This window comes from Pteropus medius, unplaced genomic scaffold (assembly GCF_902729225.1).
Source record: "Pteropus medius unplaced genomic scaffold, Ma_sr-lr_union100, whole genome shotgun sequence".
Taxonomy (NCBI): domain Eukaryota; kingdom Metazoa; phylum Chordata; class Mammalia; order Chiroptera; family Pteropodidae; genus Pteropus; species Pteropus medius.
The window spans coordinates 11,227,707-11,251,154 of NW_024355990.1; the positions used below are offsets into that span (position 1 = coordinate 11,227,707).

The following is a 23,448-nucleotide window of genomic DNA, read 5'->3' on the forward strand; positions in this document are numbered from 1 at the left end:
TTGCCAACTAACTTCTTTTCTAGTAAATGTAAACCAAATATTTTTCTTCGTCATTTATATCTATTTGGCTATGGGAAACAAGATATTTTGATTCCGAAAAGTACTAAGATGACAAAAAAACAATACAACAGAATAAAAACAAGTAAAAGGAATAATCAAAATAAGTAAGAAATAAAGGTAAAATGGAGTCTGGGTAATAACATTAGCACATATACAAAAAGGTAATGCCTAATTGTTCAACTCAGGCATAAATATTCCTTTAACCTTACCAGTAGCTAAAGGAGACAAAACCAGTTCCACCTGCTTGCTACGTCCAAAAACAACTTTGACATTCTTATAAATGGGACAGTGTGGTACATATTACAAACATCCTCCCCATATGGTGAGACATAGCCAATGCAAAAGCAACTTTCATACAGCTCTGCTATATGAAGTGTTTGTTAAATATTTATTGTTCTTTAAATAAAATAAAGCACCTATAAATCCAACCAAGAGCCAAAGAAATGTAGGCTAACGTGATCTTTCCTTGTCCTTTTGGATCTTGGCATAAAATTTAGGTACAGGCAGTAATATGACAATGTACAAAGAAATTCATCATCTTCTACAGGGATTTGCATGTTGAAACCAGGGACTTCTTCCCAAGGACACAGAGCAGAGCCTGTTAAAAGTGCCTTGGTCTCCTTTACACTAGTAAATGTACAAAATCAACTTATGAAAGCTTATATTTAGGACTTTTCATTCAGAGATAATGTAATAATATCAGCAAAGTTAACTGGACAGTCCGACACGGAAACAGACATTGTAGGTATATTCACAATTACCATTAAAATATATATTCTACCCAAACTAACATTAAAAGGTTTTACTGTGCCAAAATTATCTTACTTTAAAAATGAAGTTGGTAAATCAAAACAGACCTGATCATCTACTCATACAAGTTCGGGGAACCTCAAAGTGAGCTTTCCCTGATGACTGTATTAAAAGATCAGGGCATAATGTTAACCATTCTAATCCCATTACACAGTAAATGAGTCAATTAATTTGGGATTTTTTTCCTTATTATTCCCTCCCTATCTATGGAATATTTAGGGGCCAATACATATCTTTTAATGTTGTTATGATAGTGCCTTGTAATACATCGTATCAGGGGAAAAAAGTCTAAATATTACCTTCTGTAGAAGCTGCATCAATCATTACTCTTTGCATGAGTACTGGTTCCAATCCAAAGTCGAAAACTATGGTTTGGCGAAAAGTTCCAAATATTTCTGTGTTAAATGCTATCCCGACTTTATACACGTAATGATCTAATCCATTTTGGGCCATCTTTCCTCCTATCCATTCTTGACAGTTTTCTGGGACTTCTTGTGATACCTGGGTAGTACTATCTCCGGCAGATATTGCAATGATACTAAAATGAGGACGATGAGCATCATAAAGCAATGCTACACGATACAGCATTCTTGCAGGCTACAAGGAAGTTAAAATAATTCATTGAGTACAAGGGGGTAAAAAAATCCAATTGTAATTGGGCTCTTCAATGAAACCATTTCCATAAGGGACCTTTACTTTCCCATGCTTCTAAGATACTATGTTAAAAATACAAATTGTGCTCATAAGCCATTTAAGAAAAAAAATTAGAATGGTTAAAAAAATCAGTTGTTAAATGATATATTTATGATGTCACTAATACCTCAAATAAAGCTGAAATTTTTAAAATGATATATTTATCCTACACCACTAGCTTCCCTGCTCTTTCTGTGATATGTTCACCTTTCATTGTGACAAAGGCTTTCACCCTGTATACCACTGACCTCCAACTTTCCATACCCTTGGTCTAAAAAACTTTTATGTAGCCTCAAGTAGGAACTCTTCATAGGAGGGCAGTTACCCCTGAAGGTACTGGATTGGGTTCAAGGCTGAAACTAAATGTTCCCAGATTTTTCATCCCAAGATGCAGATGGTACAGTGGAAGGAACACCACCAAAAAGTACACAAAACTTTGCCACTGCACATTTCACAGAAATTTTTACTTTGCTTCATTCTTAAACTTTGAATATTTACAATTCAAGGTGAGAAGCACTGCAGAAAATGTCTCATATTAAAAACTCATTATTACAGAATTTGTGATTTCATCAAATCAAATATAAAAACAAGCTGTCATTGTTTAAGTATCTTAGAACTGCCAGATTAAACAATTCAATTTTCAAATGTTAATTATAAGCCATGAACCCCATCCTATGTTCTAAGTTTGGAAGACAATGTCAAAGACCTCTTTACCATATAAATAAAAAAGCAAGTATCTAAACATCTACAGAGATTTTATCTCAAAATCTAAAAAAAAAATGTAACTTTAATGATCAAAATACAGAAATACACTTTAGCACAATACAGAACTTACATTAAAATGTACTTAGACTACAACATTTTCAATGCTCTTTTAACACAGAGATTTAAAGGTTCAAAAAAGCTTTAAGAAAAATCGAAAAAAAATTTACATTCTTTAACTAGCACAAAATTCATACCTTACAAGTGAGAGCAAAAGTCCATGTCTGGTGAGATTTTTTGGTGTTGACAGTAACTGAAAGATCAGGATTATGCTCTACCTTTACTCCTTCTATACATTCACTAAGCTGAAAATAGAGAGCAAGTAACGTTACATTTTTATTCCTAAAAGCACATACAAAACTTCTGGCATGGTAAATAAATGTCAACAGTAAAGATGCTGATGGAATTGTTTACAAAGCAAGGTATTTTATATATTAATTTTCAGTTATTTAAGAACAAAATATAATAGAGCTAAAACAAGAGACATAAGAAAATTAACAACAAAAAAATGGCAGTAAAAACTCCCTGAATGAAGATAAATTAATATAATACCTGCAAATCTCCAAACAAATGGCTTAGTTCTGCTCTTTATTTTAGTAAATGGGTCTACTTTTGCTACTAAAAACTCTTTATCAAGAATCAAGTTCTTCATATAGAGGATAATAAAATAAACCAAAATATAGCACAAAATAAAGTCAAGACTCAAACAAGGTCATTGTTTAAAACAAACAAACAAAAAAATGCAGTTTATTTTCCTCACCACTTTCTCAGGAGATAATGAATTCATCCACTTTTCTATCAAGGTTTCCATGTAACTGCCTGAGAGCTGTTTATTCTCATTTTGCTGTTTCAATTTTATCAACCGTGAAGCATATCTTTTCTGCCATTCTGCTAGTTCTTCCTGGGAATGTGCTGAAGTACACTGGGCACCATACCTACAGATTCCTTGCTCTAAAAATCTAAGTAGAATAGGAAAGACTGTTTTATCATACACTTTGTGGGACCACTTAAAAGACAAACTTCCAGCATTTTGCCCTCTGACTCTTCAATAACAAAAACAAAACTTAGTCTCCTGAAAGGCCATATTTATCACACTGTCTTGCACAGAAGAGGTAGAAGAGGTTCAGAGAACATTTACGACAGTTAAACAAAACAGCAACTCCCCATTATCACTGACCTCCTGCCCTGGAATAAAAGGGTACTAAAGCAGAACATAATCATAACCACCCCCACCCACAAAAAACCACCATTGAAAAGGTAGCTTCCTTCACGATATCACAACGCTATTAGACAATTCTTCTTAGAGAAGAATATTTTTTAAAGCAACACTGACATCAAGTGGATCAGTTCGTCAAACACAGGTATGCCCTACTTCCCAAAATAATACGACCTAGAGAAAATTTTCCACATTCTAGGAATTTCATTCTGAAAAAGATGTTCATATCATTAAGTTATCATTTTAATGCTTCTACCTTTCACCTTCAAATGTAATACTTTTACTCTTTTCTATATTTCTATTACCTATATTTTACTGAAAATATTGGATTCTATAAATGTGCTTGAAATTTTAAATAAATTAAGAATAAAAGTTCTGTATTAGAATCAATAGTCAGATTAAATTCTTCAATAGATAAGTTAATAAATGTTCATTTTAAAGGTTACAGAGTTAATGGTTTCTCAGTGTTTATGACTCAGAAAATTCAACTGTCAATTCAGTGGTCCAAAACATAAAAATATAAGACTTTAATCACTAATTTTTTTTAAGTTTTAAAAACTCCACAAAATTATGGGTCCGGGCAGTTTTTAAACAATTGAAGCATTAAAAAAATAAAAGATCTTCTAAGGAAAAAAATTAAAATTAAACGATAAATAGCAAAATGGAGACAAGAGAAATGCTATAATTTTTCAAATGGAAAATATGGATAGTAGGAAATACAAAATGAACAAAAGCACAATTTATCAAATGGCTTACCCTACTTGAAAAAAATGAGTATATATTAAGCCTTTCTTGGTGATACACAAAGCACCTGGACTTAAGTTACACTATTAATTAAGTGCTCTCATGCTTCCTAAGACACATTTAAAATCATGCATGTTTCTCTTAAGTATATCTTAATGAGCCAAATATTTCTTTGTCTTTCTATTGCTTTGTTTTAAATTATTTCCCTAATAACTAAAGGTTTGATATTCTCATTTGGACTATGAATTTTCACCCATTTCCTTTGCAGAATAGGACTGTGGTCCAGATGCCACCAGGATTTTCAAAATTTACTACTTAGTTTCTTTATTTCTACCACAGATGTTGAATCTGATGTCTTAATTATCAAAACCACATATCAAATTCCACTCATCAAAAGCAATCTAGAATGATTTTATATCTAAAAAATCCCACTAGTTACTAGCTTTTATAAAAAGAACTAAAAAGCTCACCTTTCTAAATGTGACTTTAATAATTCTTTCCACCTTAATACATAATTATGAAATTTTGATAGGTTAGCCCTTCAAATATAAATTACTCGTAAATTCTATTTAAGGATTACATGAAGATAATAGATTCTCTTTCGAGTTAGTAAAATAATTTAACGTTTCTTTATTTTATCTCCTACTTCAGTTTATATAAAATAATTTCAACTTCAATCACAATAACTGGTGAATTTCGCAAAAGCAAGAGACCAGCAATGAAATTCAATCATAATAATCCAAGTGCATTATAAGAGACTTCTAAACAGTCTTAACAATCTCCCCTTTGATCACTGTTGTTTGTAATTAAAAGCTCACCAATATGGCTCAAACTTTTACTATTTAATGTTGATGCCCATTATGGCTTCTGTTTCAAACTGAAAATAAACCGTTTTATTCAAATCATTATCTTCTTCCTTTGCATATTCCCTTCTTTTAAAAAATGAAGCGAAATTATTCTTTGAATAAAGACATGTCATTAATTTAAAACAAAAAGTTCACATTACCTTTTACACAAAGTATATTCCTCGCTGCTTGTGATTCCCCTAGGTGGTGGGCGGAAACGCCAACCATTACAAGATCCTAGAGAGTAATCAGGATATATAGTCTTATCATTTGAAGCTTGCTAATAATTCAGATATTTTAATGTGTAAGAAATTCTATAAACCCTCCATACACATCATCCCAGATGATGTAAAAAGAACATGACATACTTGCCTCTACCAAAAAAGTAATCTACCAATCAAATGAGTTAAATCAATTAACCATATGAAACTTAGAAATTACTGCAGAAGCAATTATCCAGCAGCTAAATCAAATCTATGACCCTGACTCTATCCTAGCAACTGGTGGGCACATTTCCAGGGCAGTCTCTTCCTTAACAACTAAAGGAGGGACGCTGGCATGCTTGTCATTTCTTAAGTATGAGATGTATCTCTATTAGCAATTACTTCAGGAATGAGAAAATTATGTATCCTGGAAGGAAATTTTGTAGAACAAATTCCAATACTGCATACTGAGTGAGAAGAAGTTCCACATTACCACTCACGTACTTTAGGATTTGTCTGACACATCATTGTAAAAAGTAATCCTTTTTTACAATTAAAATGAAATTCAAAAAGTTGAATTCTGAGATAGAAACTAAAAATTAACATTTGTTTACTTCTGAATATAAAGAGCTTTGATTCATTTACATAAATGGTTCCAAATAAGCCAGAAAAAATAAGGCTCAAGAGAGAAATGGCTGAGCAGCTATCAGTTTTCAAGAACAAATCTCTGTGCCTCCTTTCACCCATTAAAAAAAAAAAAAAAAAGATATTCAGCCAGATAGAGTTTAAAGTTATCTTTTATCCCTTACTAGCTTTGTGGCTGGGAAAATTTCTGAACCTTAATAAATATGTTTCATCACCCATCAAAAAGATGGAGAAGGGCTCTAAGAAGTCAATACTTATTTTTGTGACAGCCACTACCACAGTACACAGTATCCAGCAAGCACTCAATGAACGCTGGTCTCTCTTCCCTTTCCTCTGGCAAGATATAAGGAGATCATGGATTTTAACGGTGGCAGCAATAATTCAGTTTACAGATCAGAACTGCCAAAAAGTAATATTGTACTGGCCTGGGGTAGAGAGAGAGGAGAAAAGGCCTCCCTGTAGAGATTGCCAAGAATGAGTTTTAAATTTAGAACTACATGGAGGCAAGAAAATAAAATAGATGGCTTCTGGAGTTATCTACTACCTCCATTATTCCATCATTCTATGTAAAGGAGCCAGTGAAAAAATTGCTTTCATCTACACCTATTTCTTAAAATTAAATTTTTATATTCTCACCTACACCTCCACTTATATGTACTGTAACTCAGTAAATTTCCTCCCAATAATCAATTAATAAAAAAGCAATGCCCAGAACCATAGGTACCAGAAGTTACAGTTTGGTACTTACCCTCTTCTAAGTCTTCCATGTGATATCTAGACAGGACGTTACCAGTTGCTGTCTGCAATTTTTCAAATGAAAGATAATTTTATAATAAATATCTAGTTGATGTTGAATTAAACTTAGACATTTTCAACATTTTTTTAAAGGCCGAGTTTGAATATTTAGAAATTTTTAGTAAACATTAGTATTTCAAAAATGATATTTTTTGCTATTTGCTTTATGTTAAACTACATTTAAATATGGAAAAGAAGTATTTGTTAAGCCCTCATTAAGGAAATTGATAGAGATTTCCTACATAAAAACTACCTGCTGGTAAAGGAAAAGACATCTAAGTCTCCAGTCCTGAACCCCACAGAGTAGCATCTTCCATCCATTTATTCATTTCACTCTCCTCTTAACACCTAGAGAAGAGCCGGCTAGCAAGGTGCCTCTCCTCCTGTACCAAGTGCAGTGCCACCACTTCGGGGCCAGGGAGCACATCTTACCAAGTCCCCCTCACTCTGGGATGAGCCCTTCTCCCACAAGGAGACCGTGGCGGGAGCCCCAGTCGCTCTGACTCCTGGTTTACGCGACTCCCTCGGTGCACATAAATCCCTAATCTGTCCCTTTAGCTCTAACTTAACACTCCACACTCCCGATTCCAACTGAGTGCCAGCCACAGCACTTTCTGTTAACTATTCCATAGCATTTTACATGCTGGATCACTGTCAGCCATGTACAGACCCACTGTCAACAGCCTGCAACTGCCCTTCCGCATTCCTGCCCCTCACAGAAAATCTGTTATATATAATGGGTATTCGGTAAACCAGATGGATCACCTAAGCACTTCAAACACAATATGTCCAACTTTACCCCAAATCTCATCCTCCTTCAGTGCTCCTTACCTCAAGTTAACAGATTCCTCTTCCTCAAAGAGAGCCAGACTGAAATTCTGAACGCCATCTTGAACTCTCCCTCTCTGTCCTGCTTTGAGTATCATCCAAATCCTGCCCAAGTAGGTCTAGAACATCCATCATATCTGTGCTCTCTACTCCCACTGCCACGGTCCTAAGTAAGGCCTTCATTACTACTTGTCTCATCTTCCCCTAAACCAACTGACTGCCAATCTTATCCTGTACCAAATCACCTCTGGGTCTTTACTCAGCTGCCCGCCCCCATCCAACCTTTAAACCTCCCTGGTTTCCCCACAGAGTGTTAATCTCTCATTTCCCTGCCTGTACTTCCATTACAGCACTAACCGCAGGCTGCCCTGTGGCTGCATTAGCTATGTGCATCTCAGACTGCCTCATCAGACTGTTTTATAGGAATCTCAGCTTTCCAAAACCTACAGAACCTTGAAGAGCACAGGTGCACACTAAATGCTGAACTGAATCAGGAAGAAACAGTATCCCAAGGTGAAATATGGAATGTCTTGTACCATAGAAAAAATGTCATAAATGCTAATTGCACATAACAATAATATCACTATAATTTATATGTTGTTGATTAAATTGGACTTTTTAGGTTGGGGTGGAAAAAAATTACTATAATAACTCCTTCTACCAGAAAATTTCTCTGATGTTCAAATGACTTACTAATAAGTTTTTTAAGACAATCCACTCTTTTTGTAAAATGAGGACTGAACATAAGAATACATAAGCTAACAAATTAGTTGTAATTCTGTGCTCACAAGATACATTAGGAGATCTCTTTAAATTGTACAAGCAAGCTCTAAGTGCCATAGTTCCACACTAGCCCTTAAAATATGATTCCAGGTACACAGAATGTATAAAAACAAAAGCTAAAACCTGAATTCAAGTATGAATTTAAAATATCCCCTCTAAAAAATTTATCAAAATTAATTTATCAAATATTCCAAAAAATGGGAATAAAATGTTTCGGTCATAGTATGAAGGCTAAAGCATTTATAATTATTAGAAAGGAAAAATACATGGTGTGTTTCACGAGTCAGCATCTGCGATGATTTGCAAATGCAGAGTAGGCCTGTGCTGACGCTGCAGCTCTGAGTCTGGTAGCGTCTGGTGAACAGTACATCCTCATCAGAAGAGCTGGTAAAAATGAGACACTCAGCCTGGACTGAGGGCTGAGTATTTGGCCACTGTGACTCTTAGGTTCCGAGATATTGTGTGTGTTTGTTTTTTTAAACACCCTTTTTATATGCTCAGACCCCAGACTCAAGATGGAATGGCAATATCAATTAGCTTATGATCTTCGGTCTTAACTAACGCCTTCAAGGAAAGCAGCTAAATTTCATATTGCTAGAATTCCTATAAATTCACAATCAAATCTATTGACTTTTGATATTTTAAATTTTACTGAAGAATATGTATTGTTTTCATTTTCATTAGCTAGTCTTTAGTTTCAGATCTTCATCCTCATCCACCAGCGCTTGCAAGTTAAACAACAGCTCAACCCAACTTTTAAATGACAAATTCTCACTGTTTTTAAATATGTCATATGCAATAATAAATAAGGGTTGTTGCATTGTTTGTTAGCTTTTACTAGATGGATTTTTAACCAAAAATACTACTCTGGTTATACAGAAAATAAATTATAAACAAAACTAAATCGCTTCTTCTAAAAGTACAGTGATATTTGTGGCCTTATATGTAAAAGAATTATAAATATAAAAAATAAAATTGTATACACACACACACATTTGTGTGTGATTATCAGAAGTAGAGGTGGTAATTCAATTAAGGCAATAAAAAGAGAACAAAGCCAAAAATCGTAAAATGAAAGGTTATCTTATTTTACATTCTCATTTTAAAAGTCTAAAACACTTCCTTTACTCCTTAGAAATTAACAAGACACATGAACACAAGAAAGGAAATGGCTCTGAACTTAACTAGAGCTTCCTGATTCTTGGTTAATTCCAGGTAAGATAACAGAAGCCAAATAAAATGACAATTTAAAAAAAAAAACCTATACTACTGGAGCAAACAGTGTATCTTTATCCAGCTTATTAATTCATGATGACTACCTTTGCTTACTTATTTGTTGGTGTTATATTATAGATTTGAAATGGGAAAGTAATCTACTAGAGGTCAAGGTTTACGCCTGGGGTCTCCGCTCACCCTCTCCGCCTACCTGGAGCAACTTCCATTTCACTCTCCATGACACCGGCGCCTTCTCAATCCTTACGGCCCTGCTTAACCGCCCACCCAATCTCAGTTATCTTTTGATAACAGAAAGCTTATTCTTTTCTCTCATACCACTTACCTCAATGTGAATTATACCTAATTTATTTGTTGTCCATATCTTTCTCAAGACTTTAACCTCCCAGAGGACAAGGACTCTGGGTGTCTTGGTCAGTGCTGTACCCCAAGGATGAAGCATTGTACCTACTAGCACATAGTGGGTGCCAATTTTTTAATAAATAAGCCAATCAATCGATCACTTTACATGGGCTTCCATTTACGATAAAAGCTGACCAAAATGGTTATTTTTAAAGTGAGACCTCTAAATAAAAATATTTTCATGTGCCTGTATGAGGAACAGAAATTTGAGACTTACAAAGCTATGGGCCTTTTCCATACTATTGCTGTCCCTGGACTATCCATGTGTCTTTTTACCAGGGCGTATATTTATTCATCATTTACCCTGATACACATCTCCTAAACCCATTCCCTAAAAATAACTCAGACTTTTTTAGTTGCTTACAAAACCTTGACGAGATTTACTAACAGTATTTTCTGACCAGGTGTAGTTAAACACTAAAATTTCCCAATCATCTTTCTGTTTACTGGTCAGAGACAGCTAACAAGAATTAGAAACAGAAGACCTGGGGTGCAGAGGAGACATGAGAAGAAGCAGAGCCCCTAGGACGGGACCAAGCTGGGTTACAGAGCGGAGTCGGGAGGTTTCACTGCCCCACCTTCACGGCCTTGCTTTCTCAGCCAATGCCTATGTTCCAAATTTTAATACAGATGCTTATTAGCCAGACTGAGTTAAACTCTCCAAAGAGACCCTCTCAAATCGTCTTACCTCCGTTTCTGTGAGAAGTGTTTTTAGTCTTGTCAAATCTTTTGTTACCATCCCATTCTGAAAGGGTTCATGGAAAAGGGAAAAAACAGTTAGTATGTTAGTTCTTTACTATGGGGACTTAATTCAATTTCTCAGCTGTTTCTAAGGCTTATCTGTAAAGAAAACAATGCTAACCCTTCATCTCCTATCCCCACTGCCATTAATGGTGATAATAAAGCTTGCCATCTGTAAGGAAAGTTTAAAAGGTTAACAGGACAAAAGATACAGTATGCCCTAAAACACTGTATTCACCTTGTGTAAGAGTTTAAAATCAATAAAATATTCACTATGGGAATCACTGAAGATCAAGACAGAATAAGTGAAAACAAAAATAAATATAAGCTTTTTCTTCTTAACTTTTTTCCCCTAAAACTAATGGGCTTATATTTGCAAAATGGTGAACTCAGTTACCCATGATTCAGATTCACATAAAACGACGATACCAATTTAAAGATGGCTCATTAATAAAGCTATTAAAGGAAAATATGCAAAATATTCACTCTTCTGAAATTCAAATTTCACTTGAGATTTAAAAGCAAATTATTTTTTCCAGGTTTAAAAACCCAACAGATAAAACTGTGCAATATATTTAACTTACATAGAAAAGTTCTTTAAAGATAGAATTAATAATAAAGAAAAAATATTTTATCTACTTAGAACTAAAGAGCTATATACTTCTGCTATATTAATAATACATTTTAGCTTTTATAATCATTTGTGAATTTGGTGAAATCAAAAAACAATGTTAAACCAATTAAACAATTCAGGGCATAATAACTCCTTAGAAAAGAACTAAATTACCCTCTGAGATGGGTATATTACACGCAGCAGTATACCAAGAACTTTCCTAATTTCTTTTTTGTTTTACCAAACATAGTTATTTGCCTTGAAAACAAAACTTTGCTCCAGATTTTCATGATTTATATCAATTCAAAATAATAAAGTATAGGGAATTCATGCTGTATAGCAAAGTCTTTATATACTTCCTTGCTTTATAGCAAAGTCTATATATACTTCCTTGCTTTCATTGTTTTTCACTATACTCCTGAAAAAATATCAGCAAATTTTATAAGTTACCAACTGGTGAAAAAAGTTATCTCTTTTCTTCCAATTTGTATAGATTGCCAACTTCGAAGTTCCAAAAAGTAGTCTTTGAATTATCTCAACCCAAAACAAACAAAAACTCTAGAAAATTAAATACTACACCAAAAAAAAATTTACCCGAAGTCTGAATGGAATTAAATAGCTTCATCAGAGAGGTCATGAATACCGACTTACATGTAGACCATCTTCAGAAACAAAAGTAATTATTACTCAGTTAAGAAAAACATAAACATTTTATAAAATAAATGGCTGAATTTAAGCACTTTATAATATCATAGGCACAAGAATATTTAAAAACCCAAAAACATCTCTAGGTTCTATTAAATACATCTTTAAAGAAAATCATCCAGTTATTCTATACTTTCAAAGTTTTAAAAGGTACCTGTAATTCTTATATATATTATCGTAAACTACAATCAGGTTGTTGGAGAAAAATGAGTATCTCAAGATATTCATGAACTGTCATTTCTGAGAGAATAAAGTAAAAGGAAAAATGCACACTAATTATTTTTTCCCATAATGTTCCCAAGGAGTCAAGTGAATGAATCCGTTTTTTGGACATTCAAAATTAGAGCTCAGCAACGTACCAGGGACTCTCCTGTCAGTGACTTGGCAAGAATGTTGGATACAGGCTGGAGCTTTCCTTTCAGCTGCATGCAACAAAGCACTGCCTGAAAGGCGCCATCTCCCTTGGCAAGTCCTTCTCCTAGCACTGTCAAAAAAGCACAGCCATCATTAACCACGTGGCACGCAATACACATTTCTCTTGATTATATTAGCGCACTCTCACAAGCATGACTTCTTATATGCTAAAAGAAAAAACTTCAAGTTCCAGAGGAAAGCAGTAGTGTTTTAGTTCTGTCCGAGACATGCATGTATCCAATCCACTATAGCCAAGAGCCAGTAGGACTGCACCAAAATCACAGGAAGAATTAATCTAAAGCTCTCGAACCTATGATTTCTGAGTACATGAGGACTTTTAAACTGTAGATACATTCGATGAAGTTCTCACATTTTTGACAGTGACACAAGAGACCCAGTGCCATTAAAATGCAAAGAATAGAAACTGCAAATCTCAACACGTGATATTCTTCAGCAATTAAGAATTAGCCTCTATCAAAACCAGAATGATTAACTAGAACCCAATTGTCAAATGGCCATTGAAAATGCTACCCAAATTGTTTGCAAGTGTTTGCAAATTTAGCTTTATACAATTACAAGGAGTATATGTTTCTAATAATACAGAATATAATCACTTTTATGTCATGTCTTTTGAGATTTCTCACAGCAACTGCAAATGTTTCATCTAGTAAAACAATCTGCATCCTTCTCTTTACTGCTAAATCCAAAGACTGTATTTTTAGTTTGTATACACTTTAGCTTTATTTGCAAGAAAATAATATCTTGAAAGAAAATACTTTGGAAATTGCATTTTTTTCTAATTATTTCCAAGGAAATGTTTCTTTTAAGTATCAGTGTAATATACTGCATATTTAAAGTCCATTGGGAGACTTGAAAACCCATATCCGAAAAGATATTTGCACACCAATGTTCATAGCAGCACTATTCACAGTGGCCAGAACATGGAAGCAACCGATGTGTTTTACGATAGATGATAGGCTAAAGAATCTGTGGTACATATATACAATGGAATATTACTCAGCCATAAGAGATGAAATACTGCCATTTGCAACATCTTGGATGGACCTTGAGATAATCACGCTAAGTGAAATAAGCCAGACTGAAAAAGTTGACAATCACATGATATCACTTATTTTTGGAATATAAACCTAAAAACAACAAATGAACAGGACAAACAGAGACTCAAAGACATGGCAGGGGGTGGGGGAGGAGGGAAGAGGTAGACAGGGTAAAGGAGTTTAAATGAAGTGGGTAAAGGGGATCAAATATATGGTAGCTGAAGGAAACTGGACTCTCGGTGGTAATCACGTAATAGAATATATATAGATGTCAAATTATAATGTACACCTGAAAATTATATAATTGTATTAACCAATGTTACTCCAATAAACATTAAAAAAAGAAAATTAAAAGAAAATTTACATAGATTATAAACTCCACAGTACAAAAAAAAAAAGTCCATTGGGTCTGTTCATAATATTTTTATTTTGGTTGTAATGAACATATCCTTTCGCTATACTGCTCAATGTTTCTATTATACAAATAACATTATAACATTAATAAAATTCTACATAAAAAATTCACCATGAGCTCACCACTGAACTAAACTGTTTTCATTTATTCATGTTCTCTTCCAATTTTTATCAATATTTACATAATTTTTACATGATTATAACTGATAGAAATATGTTTGTTATTCTGGTTTATTTCCTTTTGGCACATTCAATATTTCCATGTTATTAGACTGCTAGGATTTATCATATTATTGCCTATATAATGTTCCATTAAGCAAATACATCAATTTCTTTAACTATTCCCTTGCTCCAGAACAATTCCAATTTTTATCTATTAAAAATAACACGGCAAAAAACATCTTTATGTATATATATCCTTTATTAAATCAGATAACTAAACTGAAAGTTGCATTCTCTCTGTATTTAAGGTTTTGGTCAATTACTTTTGAGCCAAATTGTTGTCTCACTCCATCCAAGTTACAGATCACTCATCCACACAACTGTCCCTGGATAATCCCAAAAAATGAGTAACTCCAACAGAGCATCATTGAGAATGTCTTGAGCATCTTCTAAAATTCCACGATAAACAAACATCTCCCTCAGCGCTATTATTCCTAAAACTATTCAAATATGACTTCTGGCAAGTCATTTTGTCTCTCTGGCCCTCACTGCAATCATCTGTAAAATAGAAAACTGTATAAATGTGTTGTAAAGATCAAATGAAATAACACGAATAAAATGCTTTGAAGAAAAACAACAGCCCTACTAAGGTCTGAACTACTTACATTGGAAGTAGTTTTCTCCCCTGTACAATGGAACCGGCAGTAGACCCTGATAAGGTTGGGGTAAAGATTAATTGTATCAAGTACATAAAGTATCTAGCAGTCTCCTCACGAGGGGTCCCCTTCTAAAAATTATAAAGCAGTATTGAGAACTGCAAAGGAACTATCTTAGTCCCTTTTTAGTAATTGCGATATTAAGGCACTATAGTTAGTAAGAGCTAAAGAATATTTCGGGGAAACAAAAAAAAAAAAATCAAAGAATACTTCAACCTCAGGTGATTAGGTCATGTTTAAAGAGTACTGTATCACACATTTTACACACACCTTTCACATATCTTTAATTTGATAAATGGTATTTGCCATCTTGAAAAAGCTTTAAGAAAACAAAGTGTTATTATTAAACTTGCCTCAGCTTTAATAATTGAACTTGCCAAAGGAGATGATGTTAAAATATAAACTAATCTTGAGCAATTACCAAAAAAAGCTACAATTCCCTGCAAATAAATTCTCTTCCCACCAACTTTTAGCGAAATTCTACTGTGAGCACACAACTGTTCCCAAACTGAATTGCTCCTTCATGTCCACTGGGAGTTACAAAGAAGGAAATCCGAACAGCTTAGCTACGTTGCTGTAGTCAAGTCTCTATCCTTCTCATTCTGAAGCTTCTGTAATATTTTCTAACACTTGAAATATGTCTTTCTTGGAATGGTTTGAATCAGAAACTGAGTCATAAGGAAGGAGCTGTTCCAACAAAAATAGCTTGTTAGGGTTTGATAGCCTCTGGCTAGGGAAGAGAGGATCAACAATTAAAAAGTGTGATTCCCCTTACTTGTAAAGAACTTCCTCCAATGAGAAAGTTCATTTAAAACAAGCTTAAAGTGCAGTAAATGTTAAGTAGTATTCTATATTTTTCAGTAGCATGACTATAGCAAGTTTTTTCTAAAATCTTTAATTGAAGAACTTAGCCTAATCAAGGCATGTTCCCAAATTTTTCAAAAGAAAACGTTTAGTTATCATTAAAAACTAAATCCTCTAGTCATTAATAAAGTGAAATCATTCACTAATTGGATATAATTTCGCTCTCAGAACCAACAGTTCAGGAACTGAATCAAAAATGAAAATGAATTATTTTTATGTATAAAATAAATTTATAATTTGTAAATAAATCCTTTTCCTAAATATCAGCCATTTCATTTTTGACGATAAACTTATTTTCCAAAAAGATATTTGGGTTGGGGGGAGTGGTATATAAACAGACTCCAAACATAACTCTATGTCAAATCATTAACCAGAGATTATTGTCTATTTGTTACAAGTATCAGAAAGTATAACAGAAACCAAAGTTAGAACAATGTAGCAAATCTCTCACCAGTGTCCATTCATTTTGCCAAATTAGGTTTTTTCCCCCCAACATTCTTTTCCTCTGCCTCAACCCTTTTCTCTTGCCCTCTCTTTTCCAATTGTAACAAATTAACGCTTTTGGACATGTGGGCTGCAGCTTTTGTGGCATTTATGCTCTGCCTACCAAGGTCTTTTGAAGATAAAATGTTTCCTTTATAAAATGCCTTGGGAATATGAAAAGCCATAACAGTATTCAATGTTATCTATCACGGAGACCTCTTCTAAATATTTCATCTCCAGTTTTAAATATTCTCTAATACACACACACACACACACACACACACACACACACACACAATCTCTGCTACCTTGCTCCTTTCAACATTCAGTCCTTAATCTGGTCACAAAAATCTTTGTGATCTCCTTTACAGCCTCCTCAGGTGCACAATGGGTTAAGACATTATTGCATATTTTTGGAAGTACTCTTTCCTTCAACTACAGTTCATTGTAAAGAAGCTTGGACTCCTTCCTTCTGGATGTTTCCATACTACAGAAACATAGGTGGTTTCTCCCGGTTTATTTTCAATGTTCCAGTTTAAATTTTAGAGCTAATTCGTTTACTGTCTCTCTACTTCCTTATTTCTATACAAATATAAAATAATTATACACAGTAAAAAGCTGACAATGCAATTAAGCATAAAAACAAACCTGAAACCTGGTTCCCAGAACATCATAAAAGGTTATTCCATCATCTACATGCTTGAATAAACTTCTTACTTAAGGCACTGTTAAAATAATATTTTCCAAAGTAGCCTGTTCTGCACTGCATGTGCACTGGGGAGGGGACGTGGGCTTGCAGAGCCTTCAAAACTTCCTCTGTTAACCGTTCAATAGCTGGATTAAGCTTTTTCTATTTAAAACAAAATCAACGTAACTATATTTTTTATCTTAAAACTCTTCCACTCCCATCATTTCCATTTCATCTTCATCTCTGTCGTAAACACTCAAAGGAAATCCTGATTGTGGATAAAACAAAATTTTTTTCAAATCCTCTGCTAGGCACTCCCTTGCTTCATTGTTTCCACGGTTAATTTGCTTACTTTTTCCCCAAAAATTTGCTTACTGAGAGAAACTCTGACATTTTGCTACTCTTCTATTTTCTTTGTCCGAAAGACGAGAGCTGTTTTCATACGTTCAAGATAATCTTAATTTCAGTTCTCCTTTGGTACAGTATTTACTGAGATTTTATAAGGCAAGGAAGGTACGATTCATTTTAAATCTCCTGTATATAAATATAATTTCAGTTAATATAAAATTAATGCTACTATTTATCCCATGAGTCATAAAACATGAAATACAATTTAAAAATGTCACTCGTGACTATTGCTGATACCCTGCATAAATTAGAAATCTAGAACAGTCACACAACCATGTTAAATATCTATCATACAAAAGAGAATTTGCATCTTTAAAGGATAACAGCCCTCAAACGTAAACACTCACTTCTCTAATTTATATTCGGTCCCAAAATTAGTAGCCTACGATTTAATTTTTTTATTCTTATCAACTTAAATATAAATATAAGACCTTTATTTAAAAGTTAATAAACCTTACGAGGAAATGAAGAGTCAAAGATCCCATGCCATACCCTTAAGTTCCTGGTGGAGAACAAAACCACGGTACAGCCATACAATGGAATAGTGTTCAACCATAAAAAGGAATGAATTATTGATACACACAACTTGGATGGGTCTCAAATACAGTGAGGGAAAAAAGCCGTCTAAAAAGGTCACATACAGTATTATTCCATTATGGAATATTTTCAAAATGACAGAACTCTAGAGATGGAGAACAGACCAATGGTGCCCAGGGATTAGAGATGGTGGAGGGGAGGGTGGAGAGTGTGACTATATCGGATGGCAGCAGCACAAGGGAGATCTTCATGGACATGGGACAACAATTCTATATCTTGACTGTGTTGGTGGTTACACAAATCTACACATGATAAAATGACATCGATTTATATATGATAAAATGACATCGATTTATATATAATCGTATCACAGTCAATTTCCAGGTTTTGCTAATGTACTATAGTTATATAAGATGTAACCAGTGGGGGGGGAAGGTACATGCGATCCCTCTGTACTATCTTTGCAACTTCCTGTAAATCTATATTTCAAAATGAAAAGTTTTTAAAATTACTATTGGATAAAGTTCGTATACATGAAATTTTTTTTTAAAAAATAGTTAATGCAACCAGATCCAAAGAAAAATTAATTAAATGTTATTGGAATGCATCCTGACTTTAAAAGTCTGGTGAACAGAAAAACCAATGGATGGACTACAGGCTTGAAGACCCAAATTCTTGTCCCCCCTCCATTAATGATTATCCAAGTGATCCTGAGCCTCAGTTTTTTTCATTTCTAGAATATCCTTTTGCCTTTTTTTTCCAAGTTTAGTATGCCAAACAGAACAATGTCTACGAAACCCTAAAGAATACACAGGCAGTAGTTTAGGATAAAGAGAAGGAGCACAACCTTTCAGATGAGAAACTCTTCACTTCAAAACCACAGTTCCCCTCTGGACTGGCTCCGTGCTCTTAAGAAAAAATCCTTAATCTCAAAAAGCCTGTTTATTCATGTGTAAAACTGAAATATTACAATACGATTAAATAAAATAACGTATTTCAGAGGGCCTGTCCCAGAGATAATTCTGAATAGTTACCCCTCTAAACTATGTAGTCTTCAAAAAAAAAAATTAATTATCATAAGAGTTTTTAATCAAAACTCTTCTGAGAAGAAAGGTGGGTAAAGATGCCACTTTTTCCCCCAGGGAAAGTGAAGTTCAATCAGTCACATATCAATTCGCTTTTCTTTAACACAATTTCTATTCAATAGGGGTTGCAGGTTACTCCATAGGGCAAATATTACAATAAATGTCAATGGTGCCCCACACTCCTTCGTAATGACGATTTTTTTAAATTAATGACACGCTCGGCTAGGGTTTAAAAGTCTTGCAGCTTTACAAAAATACTTATTGATATTTATGATGACTGAGTTTGTCCTACATAGTACGTGTAGCACATACTGTTTTAGTTGCTAAAATTTTCTTTTGATTTCACTTTCCCCACTTACCTCATTCCATTTTATTAGTGTAAAAAATGTAAGGTTCCTATATAATGAATATTTGAAAGACAGAAAAAATATCATTATTTCATGAAAGTTGTCCTGTTATGCCAAACACAACTTATGTTCAGATAATGGAAACAGACTCGACCACCTTACTATCCGGTGGTCACCAGTCTGGCGATCTCATTATCCAGAACACGACATCGAACTGAGAACTAAACTCCATGAACTTAGTCTATGTAGTTTATTTTCGAGATGGCTTTTGAGTCCTCAACTCAAGGCCTATCTCCTTTCATTAAAGTACAATTCCAACTTTAGAATTTTATGACTCTCATTAGTTCCTGCTTTGAACAAATCAGCCATAAAAAACACTGTGGGAACAACCAGGTAAATCTGATTATGGACTGGGTTTCAGATAATATTAGGGAGTCATTATCCATTTCATTTGGTTGATAATAATACTGTGGTTAGGTAGGTATAGCCTTATTTTTTAGAGCTGCATACTGAAGTATCTAGGGATAAATATCATGATGTCTGTAATGATGTTTAAATATTTCAGAAAAAATATAGTAAAATATTACAATTTAAATTTTGAGAATATAAATGTTTATTACACTATTTCCTCTACTCTCCTGCATGTTTGAAATTTTTCATAATAAAAAGTTTGTTTTGAATTCCATGACAAAGATTGCCTGATTTCCTCACCTTGCCAGAGAAAGCCACATCAGGACAGAAGCAGCAAGTGGAGAAGGGGAGGGGAGCTGCAATGAGGCACGCTGAGAGTCAAGGAACGTGAGCTGATAGGCTGACGGTGAAGGAGCAGACACAGAAAACGCAAACAAGGTCTGGTGGTGCCGTTAAGAGAGAAGCGATTCCACAGCCACCCACCATTACGAAGCAGTATAATAATTAACAGAGGCCAAGATTTTCATCTTGCTTTTTATTACTAACTGACTGCCTAACCATGGTATTTTATCTTACATAAAAATAACGTTACCAAAAGCTGGGGGAAAAATTACATGTAATAGCAGAATTCTGCAATGAGCACTATATACATATAAACTTAGCCAATATTCCCTAATGTCTATTTCAAATTAACAACTTTATATACACTGCTTTTGCATTTAAATAAGTGTTTTCCGTGTTCTTATCACTTAAATGGTTAACAAAGAATGGACAGAATTTAATTAATGAACTCCTCCCTTATTGGAGCTAACCAATTTTTCACTTTTACATACAGCACAGCAGTGAACACCATTCTGCGTGCAATTTTTTCCTTCTTTTGGATTATTACTGGGATGGTATCCCATAAATAAGATTACGGGGCCAAAGGGTATAAACATAGTACCAAGCTGCATTCCACTTCATACACCACCAACACAAGGGTGCACTGACTTCATTAACAACTTTACCTTAGACATTGGTTAAACTTTTTTCCCAACATTACAGAGGTATATTTGGTAGACCAAAAAAAGTGCATATAATTAATGTATACAATTTTGCAAGTTTGGACATATGAATATACTTGTGTTAGTATCATCACAATCCAGGTAATAAGCATACCCATCACCTCCAAGTTTCCTGCTTAAACTTTTATTTTGGTAATTTGGTAGTTGTAAAATAGTTATCTAACTTTAAAATTCTAGGTAAAACAATTAACAGAAAAATGCAACATTTTTCATATGCTCCTTCACCAACAGCAGTTACTGTTCTGTGACTTTTCGCAAGTCATTTAACCTTCAGGACTTTGCATGTCTCCAAAATGAGACGACGGGAAAAACCTCACTAGAACCTGAAGAAGTGAAAATTAAAAAGAGGGGCCAATTCTCACATATGAGATCGGCAAAATGTCAAGACTGATAAATTCTAGTGTTAGTGAGATGGCAGGGAGCAGGCATCCTCATCCATTGCTGGTGGGTATGTGCACTTGAAACTAATCTAATAGTGTCTGTTAAAGTTATATAAGGATATAAGTATATAATTTTAACCCAGATACTGACTTTTAAAACTCCTTTAACCCAGACATCCAACTTCTAAGACTATCTTACAGAAACAAAGGCAACAGTAAGAAAGAATATATGTATTACAGGATAGATGATAATGAACTAGAAAATCAGAACCACCTCAATGTCCATCAGTATGGAAATTTTTGAATAAATTATGGCACAACTACACTATGAAATAGTAAGCAGGAGTTTGGGGCAGGTGTATTAACTTAGGGAGATTCCATGATCTACGGTATATAAGGAAGCAAGTGCATTGTGATGATCACATAAATTTTTTTTTAACTCTTAAAGGAGTTAAATACACCTATCAGTGTATTATAAGTATCTGTGTTTATCACTATAGAGAAAGGCGCAGAAGATACAGCAAACTAGTAACGATGATTTCTTCAGGAGGGGGAAGAAGGAAAAATGATTCCCTCCTTCATATTCCTCGATGTTATCTGACATTACTATTTGACTTGTTGGTAATTTTTAAACGCTCATAGATAGTAGGAATTTTGTTAAAGGAAGACTGTAAGTATCTCTCAAATTCCAATTAACTCCCAAAGTATAAACTAACATGAGGAAAGGGTCACAAAAGGATCGCTGAATCTTTAATGAATGGTTAAACTATGTCCAATATGCCACAGGAGTTCGTAAGATAGTTTTGCAAGGTTTACAACAAAAATAGTTAATACGTACTTTTAAAAGTTTTAATACAAAGGAGTAAATAGAAAAAAAATTAACTTCTGTTAAACACCTCAGCACCCCCAAAATTCTGGATAAATGAAACATTATATTATTCAAATCACTGAGGTATGCAAAAAACCCCACCAAGAGCATGTGATAATGTATGTACCCAAAGAGCAAGAATCCTTTTAATCAATTTCCTGCCCAAAAGAAAACAGGAAAAAGCACTAAAGAACATTCTAACCAGTCTCTTCTCTCTGTGGAGAATCTTCCAGTGGAGGGAGGGAAAAAACATTTTAGAAGGAATAGGCCCAGTCTTTCAATTTATCCAAGCTTAATGTTTTAATCAATGTGTATATATATATTCTTAAAATTTCACTCTTATTGACTGAAAATACTCACAGAAACTATAAAAAGACGCCATCCATGTTCCCAAAGGAGTGACAGGAATGTCAACACTTGTGACTAGAAACAATGTACACCCATCATAGCAGGAAAGTTGTCATCCACATTAGTCACGAGTCACCACAGAAAGGTGGGGGGGGTTTAAATATTAGAATCACTTTTGAAATTAGCATATAAAAAATGAAATCTTAAACAGTGCTCAATTAAATAATTCAAAATCTTCAAATCAGAAGAGTCCCATTTTTACACATACCGTGCCTACAGTCTTCATCAGCTTGCCCATAGTTTTTCTGCAAAATAAAAGGTACGAGATAAAATTAAGTAGTTCAAGGGCTGCTTAAAACAGATATTTTATCAAAAAGAAGCTCAGCTTTGTTTTAAAGTTTGATTGTTAATGTTGCAAATTTAATATTCACAGAGCAAAGCTAACTCCTGTGCTCTCTGAGAATTACACAATACTCTACAGACAAACACCATCGTCTACTTCCCTACCTAGTCCTTTTACTCACACTCCTACTCCTCACCTTCCCTAACCTCAAATCGCCAGAACCTCCTGGGCCCCTGTTCTCGTTCTCAGCTGATGGCTTGACTGAGAAAACTGAAGCCCTGAGAGAATTTCCACAGAGCGTCAGCATCGCATCTACCTGCTTCCCAGCACACTCTCTGCCCCCACCTGTTACCAGACAAGTCGTTCACATTCACCACTAAGGCCTAGCCTACCACTCGTGCAGATCTCCGGCCTACGGAAAAATGTCGCTCCTGCAAGCCTCCTCTGATTCCCCAACATCGTTAACTTTTTGCTTTCTATCAGTTCAGTCCTATAAACAAACATACTGTTATTACTGCCCATCTAAAAACATCATTCTCTTGACTTCACTTCCCCCACCAGCTACCATTTCATTTTTTGGTGCCTCTTTGAGGCAAAACTCCTCAAGAATTGTCTGTACTCATGTATGTAAATTCCTTTCCTCTGATTCTCTTAAACTCTCTTTAATTGGACATTCACGCTCCACTCCAGGGAACGACAACTGACACTGCTGAACGTTCCCTCGCTGAATGCGCTTTCTTCACTCAGCTACCACGACACCTTACTCTTGGTTTTCCTTTA

General features: G+C 34.5%; 1 protein-coding gene across 17 annotated transcripts in view; it reads right to left on the bottom strand.

Annotated features, from left to right (window-relative positions):
- The window catches only part of HELZ (helicase with zinc finger), a 132,847-nt gene that overhangs the window by 89,209 nt on the left and 20,190 nt on the right, over positions 1 to 23,448 (bottom strand). For all 17 annotated transcript variants that reach the window (XM_039859540.1, XM_039859541.1, XM_039859542.1 and 14 more), the window contains 8 exons: positions 22,594 to 22,630; positions 12,438 to 12,562; positions 10,708 to 10,764; positions 6,727 to 6,778; positions 5,292 to 5,367; positions 3,086 to 3,284; positions 2,523 to 2,630; positions 1,170 to 1,467 (listed from right to left, as the gene is read on the bottom strand). In XM_039859540.1, coding sequence (XP_039715474.1) covers positions 1,170 to 1,467; positions 2,523 to 2,630; positions 3,086 to 3,284; positions 5,292 to 5,367; positions 6,727 to 6,778; positions 10,708 to 10,764; positions 12,438 to 12,562; positions 22,594 to 22,630 — 952 coding nt within the window. The remainder of the gene's footprint in view (positions 1 to 1,169; positions 1,468 to 2,522; positions 2,631 to 3,085; positions 3,285 to 5,291; positions 5,368 to 6,726; positions 6,779 to 10,707; positions 10,765 to 12,437; positions 12,563 to 22,593; positions 22,631 to 23,448) is intronic.